At 31.7% G+C, this 10,000-nt stretch overlaps 1 protein-coding gene across 1 annotated transcript in view; it reads right to left on the bottom strand.

Moving 5' to 3' along the window:
• The window catches only part of LOC136851046 (processed variable antigen-like), a 166,174-nt gene that overhangs the window by 106,233 nt on the left and 49,941 nt on the right, over positions 1-10,000 (bottom strand). The window contains exon 5 of the mRNA XM_067125015.1: positions 3,451-3,499. Within this exon, the coding sequence (XP_066981116.1) occupies positions 3,451-3,499 (49 nt within the window). The remainder of the gene's footprint in view (positions 1-3,450; positions 3,500-10,000) is intronic.

Below are 10,000 nucleotides of genomic sequence, written 5' to 3'. Positions count from 1 at the left end.
TTTTTCTGTCGACTTTCTGTCCGACTTTTTCTGACCGCACTTTTTCTCATCACTTCTCTGCACTTTTTCTGGCCGCCCTCAAATCTTAAAACTGCTGAGGCTAGAGGGCTGGTCAGGTGGTATATTCATCATCCACCCTCAATCATCAAACATACCAAATTGCGGCCCTCTGGCCTCAGTAGTTTTATTTATTAAGGTTAAAGTTAGTCATATTCGTGCTTCTGGCAACGACATAGGATAAGCCACCACCGGACCGTGATTAAAGTTTCATGGGCCGCGGCGCATTATACTGAGACCACCGAGATATAGATCTATTTTCGGTGGCCTTGATTATAAGCTGTACAGAAAACTCGATTGCGCTGAAGAAACTTCGGCGCATTTTTTATTTGTTTTTATTCCCCTTACACGTTCTTGATAGATATGTAGACTTAAAAATCTCCCGAATTGTGAAACATCGTGACATTTAGACGTACAAATCTCCTGGCTTATGAAACTATGAGATATTTAGACGTCCAGATCTCCTAAGTTCTGAAACGTCGAGATATTTGGACGTCCAAATCTCCTGAATTCTGAAACTCGCACGGTCTTATTGTAAGATTATCCTAAGGAAAAATAAATTGTGAAAACTCCAGCGAAATCCATTCGCAATATTAAAATTAATTGGAGTCGCTTCGCTAGAGTTTTCCCCCCCCTGACATTCCTGGCGTAGTACAGCAGTGTTTTCCGCGCGATGAAACGCACCCGAGCCAATTACGGGTTAATCCTTTGGCGAATACAACACAACAACAGAGGTGCTATTAGGGTCCAGCGGACGCCGTTATCAGGAGCGAGACGCGGCACTGGGTTCAAGATTTAATTTCTTCTCGTCGCGCTTTACTGTTTCAGAAAATGAGTTCGCGTAAAAACGGCTATTGCGAATGAATTTTGGCTAATGACGAGAGGTAATTTGGCTCTTACGAATGGCGATGTAGTATCATCACACGTGAGGAGAATGCTGGCGATGGTTATGATTTTATTATATCTTTGTTTTTATTTTTTTTTCAGACCGTCAGGATGGTTTTGGGAAGGTGTGGAAATTCAGCGACAGATGAGAAACGGGATGAGGATGAGATTGTCAAGAGGATTTGTACCTCGATGAGGTAGGTGAAAACAGTGGCGTTCCTTGTTTTAATTGTGATATGAAGGTAGAGAGAGAAAGTGCTCATTAATGATAAAGATGGTTGTTAAATATATATATATATATATATATATGCTATATATATATATATATATATATATATATATATATATATATATATATATATATATATATATATATGTGTGTGTGTGTATAAAGCTCAATATTAAAATAAATAAATAACTAACTTTTTTCTCATTGTATATCGTATCTTTATATATATACAAATATATATATATATATATATATATATATATATATATATATATATATATATATATATATATATCGAAAAAACAATAAAAAATCAAGATAAACAAAAAGATAACAAGTTTTACTCGTAGGTAAATAAGGACTGGTAATAGCTTGGAGCGACATAAGAAAGAGGCTAGTTTTATTTGTTAGAAGGATAAGGTTGGAATAGCACATTATTTTATAAGAAACTAACTTTTTATATATTTTTAGAAGGATAAGGTTAGAATAACACATTGGTTTGTAAGAAATTAGTTTTTTTATATATTTCTTAGAAGGATAAAGTGGGAATAACAAAAGTTGAAAAGAAATTTATTTTTTATATATTTTTTAGACGGTTAAGGTAGGAATAACGTAATAGTTTATAGAGATTATTTTTTTTATATATTTTTTAGAAGAATAAGGTTCGAATAATACAAAAGTTGATAAGAAATTTATTTTTTATATATTTGTTAGAAGGATAAGTTTGGAATAACACATGAGTTTTTAAGAATTTAATATTTTATATATTTTTTTAGAAGGATAAGGTTGGAATAACACATGAGTTTATAAGAGATTAGTTTTTATATATTTGTTAGAAGGATAATGGTGGAGTAACGCGTTATTTTATAAGAAACTAATTTTCCTAATCCTGTGGAGATTCTGTTTCCTTAGAAAATGGAGACAGTTTCCTAATCCTGTGGAGATTCTGTTTCCTTAGAAAATGGAGACAGTTTCCTAATCCCGTGGAGATTCTGTTTCCTTAGAAAATGGAGACAGTTTCCTAATCCTGTGGAGATTCTGTTTCCTTAGAAAATGGAGACAGTTTCTAATCCTAAAATTCTGTTTCCTTAGAAAATGGAACAAGGTTCATAATCCTGTGGAAATTCTATTTCTGTACAAAACGGAGACAGTTTCCTAATCCAGTGGGGATTCTGTTTCCGTACAAAATGGAGACAGTTTCCTAATCCTGAGGAGATTCTGTTTCCTTACAAAATGGAGAAAGTTTCCTAATCCCGTGGGGATTCTGTTTCCGTACAAAATGGAGACAGTTTCATAATCCTGTGGAGATTCTGTTTAATTACAAAATGAAGACCGTTTCATAATCCTGTGGAAATTCTGTCTCCTTCAGAAATGGGGGGCAGTTTCTAATCCTGTGAAATTCTGTTTTCCTTTAAAATGGAGACAGTTTCTAATCCTGTAAATTTCTGTTTCCCATACAAAATGGAGACAGTTTCCTAATCCTGTGGAGATCTACGCAGTCTCCTACGACCCAACTTATTCCTGATTAATGAACGATTATTCCTGCAAAGATAACGACGAAATTCTCCCCTTAATTCTCTCCCCCTGGGAGAAAAGGATGGATCGCGAGGACTTGTTAAAAAAGAAATCCGACCGCCATTAAATATTAATTCGTGTGAATTTTGGGGAGGAACGTCAAAGGGCTTAAATTTGTCACCGCTGTGTTCTTGAAATGGAGATGCTGTTGGATCTCGAGTTTCGTCGGGAAAATGTTCCGAAGATTAGCTGTGGAAATGCGAATGATGATTTCGTTCTTTGATAGTGATGGGAATGATAATGTTTTGCATTTCGTAATGTTCGTTCAATTCGCGCAAAGGATAATTTGTATTATACTGGAATGAGAAGTGGTTGGAAGTGTCATTATTATTATTATTATTATTATTGTGTATTATTACTGTAGTATTCAGAAGATAAAGCCATACATATGACAATACTATATAATATATATATATATATATATATATATATATATATATATATATATATATATATATATATATATATATATATATATATATATATATATATGTGTGTGTGTGTGTGTGTGTGTGTGTGTAGGTATATATGTATATATATATATATATATATATATATATATATATATATATATATATATATATATATATATATATATATATATATATATATATATATATATATAAAAGTAATGTAGAATACTACTTGCTAATATACTTCCCATAAAATTAACTCATTCCTCTCCTTGTACAAATAGTTATTACTTTACCACTTAGCACGACGAAGATATCTAATCTCTGGTGCTGCTGGTCGCTGCAACCCATAAGAATATGCAAATTAGCAGCAGCGCGTATAAGCAGGGCGCAAGGAGTATTTGTGCATATACGGATAGGGGGGAAAATGAACGCAGATGTTCTCGTATGCAAGGATTTAAATAGATTTAAATACTAATAACGGCTCCAATGATAAGACTTAGGGAGAACTTCGTTTGCAGCCGGAAGGTCACGACTCTTATTCTCTTATTATTGAGCAAGGAAGATTGAGAGAGAGAGAGAGAGACCTTAAAAACATAAACAAAAGACTGTCAACATCATAAAGATAATGACCCCCAAAGAAATACAAGTCCTAGGTAAGACCCCCGAAAACCCTTGGGGGTCACTATCTAGGAAAGATCCGGGAAATGCGAAGAGAAGGTTATCAACGAGAATTTGGCAGGAAATGATCAACCGCTTTGATGTTCCTATGAAGCGACGTTTCAGATGCAAATCAGCTTTGCGAATTAAGATCAGGTTTTTTTTTTATTGAAAATAAATCACGTCAGCATGTCGTAAGATTAGGTATTTCAGAGGAAGTTCACGGGTTTTGCTGAGAAAGGGAGGAATGTGATGAACGTGAATATACGCTGTTAATGTATATATATACATATATATGTATTACAGTATATCTGTATACATGCAAAATATATATATATATATATATATATATATATATACAGTATGTATATATATATATATATATATATATATATATATATATATATATATATATATATATATATATATATATATATATATATATATATTATATATATATATATATATACTCACATGTATATTACATCAGAATATCAGAGGGTTAATAACTCCCTTCCCAGTCAAATCCTAGTTGATAATCTTCTTCTCCCATTTATCACTCACTCTGTCATCCTTCCTTCCTCCGTCCCGAAATCTTCCTCGTTTAAAAATAAAAGAGTCGAGATCTTCCCTCTGCAAAGGAAGTTCCCCCTAAGTCTTATCATTAGAGCCGTTATTAGTATTTAAATCTATTTAAATCCTTGCACACGAGAACATCTGCGGTCATTTTCCCCTATCCTCATATACATAAGTGCTACTTGCGCCTTGCTTATATGCGCTGCTGCTAATTTGCATATTCTTACGAGTTGCGACGTGGGCGCGAGATCCCATTCCAAAAGGAACATCAACAGCAGTAACCAGCAGCATCAGAGGTTAGAGAACTTCGTCTGCTTAATAATAATTGCTTTTGTAAGCAGAGGAATTAGTTAATTTTACGGAAAATGTATTAGAAAGTGATGTTCTACATTTACGCGTGTTAGCCCCGCCTAGAAATATACTCTTGGACAGACTGCCACAGATCTATCTAAATTTACCGTCACACACACATGAAAATGAATACAAGTATGTATACTTTACTCGCAAGCATATTTGTCGTCTTTCCATATAACTACACCCTATCCCACATGTACACTGTCACAAGTACAACCGTTGTTATTATTATTATTATTATTATTATTAATATTAGAAGGAAGAAGACCCTCTTTTAGGCAAGTTTTGTTGAGTAAAATGTCTGCATTATGCGAACTGATTTTGTACTGAGTTTCTGTAATAGAAAAATAAAGAATTTTTTCTGAAGAAATACGCTGTTTATATCCATCGAAATATGAACGAAATATGACCAAAATATTGACGTGCAGGAAAAGCGAATTATATAGAAAAAATGAAAACTCAGCATAAAATCAGTTCGCATGATGCTTCATATTATTATTAATATTATTATTGTGTATTATTATTATTATTGTATTATTATTATTATTGTATTATTATTATTATTGTCTATCACAGTCATCCTACTCGACTGGATGTTTTTATAGTGTGGGGATTCAGGTTGCATCCTGCCTCGTAAGTCCATCACTTTTCTCACTATGTGCTGTTTCATGCTTTTACTCTTCTGCATGAGCCTGGAGCTACTTCGGCATCTAGTTATTATTATTATTATTATTATTATTATTATTATTATTATTATTTATTTATTTGTTGTTGTTGTGTAATAAAATCCACAATTATATAGTAAATATATTACTATGTATTACAGTACTTTTAACGTTAGCATATAGAATTTCGTTCAAGTGTTCAAAGTCTTTAGTTTATTTTACATATTTTACATAGTAATATATTTACTATAATTGTGGATTTTTATTACACATTGTTTTTTCACGTGTAGATGTGATCTATTATTATTATTATTATTATTATTGTGTGTGTGTGTTATTATTGTGTGTGTGTGTGTATTAAAAGATGAACTCTATGGAAGAAGCCACAGCAGTTTTCATATTAAAGAACAGAAAACATATTAATAAAAGGCCCAGAGATCATAAAGTTACCTCCGCTTAAGCAAAATCTTTAACCAGTCACAAGTCTAATATTAACTCGGCATCGTCTGAACTCCTTAGATGAAAGAAAAAAAGTCAATATTAACCGTTAAGAAATTCTCAGAATCTGAAGAATTTTGGGGGGATCTTCTGTTTGATTTCTTAAATGAAGAATATTTTTATACATTCTCATGACTATTTTTTTTTTCATTGAATATTCAGAGATGTGAAATGATTCAGTCTTTTTTTTATCTTTCAGTTTTCTTCACATTTTTTCAGAGGCAAAGTTGCTCATCGACAGGGTATTGGTATTTGAAGCTATGTAGCCTTCCCTGGGTATTAATACCCAGGCTGTATCACTACTGGCTCTATTGTAGCACTATTGTAATATATCCATTACTGCTGCTTTTAAAATTGTATCCTTACAAACTCTACTGTGCACTATTGTAATATCCATTACTGTAGCACCCAAATTGTATCACTTACTGGCTCTACTGTAGCACTATTGTAATATCCATTACTGTAGCACCCAAATTGTATCACTTACTGGCTCTACTGTAGCACTATTGTAATATCCATTACTGTAGCACCCAAATTGTATCACTTACTGGCTCTACTGTAGCACTATTGTAATATCCATTACTGTAGCACCCAAATTGTATCACTTACTGGCTCTACTGCAACTGTAGCATTACTATAGTATCCATTACTGTATCACACAGGCACTACTGTGGCACCCAAGTTGTATCACTTACTGGCACTACTAAACTGATGTGAATTATGTGGATGCAGTTTGTACCAAACGAAGGATTTTTTCAGTGAGCCTTAGGTCTTTCTGACAAAAACCAGTGATTCATAGTTAATCGGTTTTTGCCATCAAGAATTGGAGTTTATCACAAGTAAAATCATCGGAGACGAAATGCATTTATATTCACATTCATCTTATTATCAAAGAGCTTTTTGTTTGCTTATATATACCCCAGTCACCTCAAAATAATATCAGTGGATTTAAAAATCTTGACAATATTATTATTATTGTGTATTATTGTGTGTGTGTGTGTACTGTGTGTACTATTATTATTATTATTATTATTATTATTATTATTATTGTGTGTGTATTATTCTAGAACACTATTCATCTGGAACAAACCCCACCACAGGGGCCATTGATTTGAGATGCAAGCTACAAAAAATATGTTATTCATTCGAAAGAAGTTACGGAAGATATTAGGAAATACAGAAAGAGGAGACCAATATAAATTAACAAATTAATATGTAAATAGATAAAAAAAATGTAAATAAATCGACAGCAGAAGACTGAGATAAATGAAGAAATCAACAGATAAAAAGATAAAAATGCAAATAAATCAATAGCACAGAAATTACAGGTGACTTTTTGAAGTCATTTACCAAAACGTTTCGCATAATGAACATTGCAATCGCCTTTGGCTAATGAGAGCTTCTCATTTGGACCAAATTAGTTCCCCCTCCCCCCATTCCCAAAACATTGAGGTTCTATTGCCTTGAACTAAACGCGTTTGATTTGGTTCCTCATTAGTCACGGAGCGGGTCTGTTGTGAGGTTTCATCTGGCGTTTTAATTCTTAGTTGGTTCAGTCTTTGTTTTGCTCCGTCGTTTGTTGGAGAAGCTTCCCTTTATTTGATCATTTGTCATTTTACTCCATCGTATGTTGGAGAATACTCGATTTCTTTGATCATGTGTCATTTTATTCCATCGTTTGTTTGATCATTTTTCAATTTAGTCCATCGTTTGTTGGATCTTTTTTTTATTTTACTTCATCGTTTGTTTGATAATTTTTTAATTTATTCCATCGTTTGTTTGATCATTTTTTAATTTATTCCATCGTTTGTTTGATCATTTTTTAATTTATTCCATCGTTTGTTTGATCATTTTTTCAATGTATTCCATCGTTTGTTTGATCATTTTCAATTTATTCCATCGTTTGTTGATCATTTTCAATTTATTCCATCGTTTGTTTGATAATTTTTAATTTATTCCATCGTTTGTTTGATAATTTTAAAATGTATTCCATCGTTTGTTTGATCATTTTTAATTTTTATTCCATCGTTTGTTTGATCATTTTCAATGTATTCCATCGTTTGTTTGATCATTTTTCAATTTATTCCATCGTTTGTTTGATCATTTTTCTATTTATTCCATCGTTTGTTTGATAATTTTTTAATTTATTCCATCGTTTGTTTGATAATTTTTAAAATGTATTCCATCGTTTGTTTGATCATTTTTTAATTTATTCCATCGTTTGTTTGATCATTTTTCAATGTATTCCATCGTTTGTTTGATCATTTTTCAATTTATTCCATCTTTTCCTTGATCATTTTTGATTTTACTCCATCGTTTGTTTGAGCATTTTCATTTTACCCTATCGTTTGTTTGATCATTTTTTAATTTATTCCATCACTTGTTTGATCATTTTTCAATTTATTCCATCGTTTGTTTGATCATTTTTTAATTTATTCCATCACTTGTTTGATCATTTTTCAATTTATTCCATCGTTTGTTTGATCATTTTTTAATTCACTCCATCGTTTGTTTAATCACTTTTTCATTTTACTCCATCGTTTATTGGATCATTTTTCAGTTTACTCCATCGTTTGTTTGAGCATTTTTTTATTTATTCCATCTTTTGTTGGATAATTTTTCATTTTACTCCATCGTTTGTTGGATCATTTTTCATTTTACTCCATCGTTTGTTGGATAATTTTTCATTTTAATCCATCGTTTGTTGGATCATTTTTCATTTTACTCCATCGTTTGTTGGAGAATCTTCCCTTTTATGATAATTTTTTATTTTATTCCAACGTCTGTCGAATCCTCCTCGATTTGTCCGATCATTTTTCTTTTTACTCTATCGTTTGTTGGGGAATAATATTCGATTTGTTTGATCATTTTTCATTTTACTTCATCGTTTGTGGAAGAATCTTCGATTTGTTTGATCATGTTTTCATTTTACCCCATCGTTTGTTGGCGAATATTCGATTTGTGTGATAATTTGTCATTTTACTTCATCGTTTGTTGGAGAGTCATCCATTTTATTTGATCATTTGTCATTTTACTCCATCGTTTGTTGGAGAATCATCCATTTATTTGATCATTTGTCATTATACTCCATAGTTTGTTGGTGAATAATCTTCGATTTATTTGATCATTTGTCATGTTACTCCATCGTTCGTTGGAGAATCATCCATTTATTTGATCATTTGTCATTATACTCCATCGTTTGTTGGTGAATAATCTTCGATTTGTTTGATAATGTTTCATTTTACTCCATCTTTTGTTGGAGAATCATCCATTTATTTGATCATTTGTCATTATACTTCATAGTTTGTTGGTGAATAATCTTCGATTTGTTTGATAATGTTTCATTTTACTCCATCGTTTGTTGGAGAATCATCCATTTATTTGATCATTTGTCATTATACTTCATAGTCTGTTGGTGAATAATCTTCGATTTGTTTAATAATGTTTCATTTTACTACATCGTTTGTTGGAGAATCATCCATTTATTTGATCATTTGTCATTATACTTCATAGTCTGTTGGTGAATAATCTTCGATTTGTTTAATAATGTTTCATTTTACTCCATCGTTTGTTGGAGAACTTTCCCTTTGTTTGATCGTTTGTCATCGTTTTGAAAATATTACTCAGCTGTTTTAACGACTGGTTTTGTCAAGGTTTCCTTTGTGCCTCTTTTAAGAGTAAATAAAAGTTTTTAATAAAAAAAACTTAACCAGAAATCTGACGGTGTTTTTCCGTGTTTACTGAGCGTTCGACGGTTTTTTTTTTTTTTTTAGCTTTTTCTGTGCCTTTGCCCAGTTCGGAGATTTTTCTTTTTTACGGAAATGAAGAAATCATGCATTTTCATAAGAAGGAAAACTCTAGTCAGTTGCAGAGAAACAAATTTTATATTTTTATGTGATTTACCTTGACATTAAGGTTGTTCTCCTCAAAACAGTTAATACACGCAAACACATACCCATACAAACTCGCATAAAATAATGACATACAAACTTACGTGCATGCATATACATATATACATTTAAATATATATACAGTATATATGTATATGTATATATATATATATATATATATATATATATATATATATA

Source organism: Macrobrachium rosenbergii, chromosome 23, assembly GCF_040412425.1.
Source record: "Macrobrachium rosenbergii isolate ZJJX-2024 chromosome 23, ASM4041242v1, whole genome shotgun sequence".
In the NCBI taxonomy this organism is placed as follows: domain Eukaryota; kingdom Metazoa; phylum Arthropoda; class Malacostraca; order Decapoda; family Palaemonidae; genus Macrobrachium; species Macrobrachium rosenbergii.
Note: the sequence above shows the minus strand (reverse complement) of the source record. Positions and strands in the feature narration are given on the sequence as shown.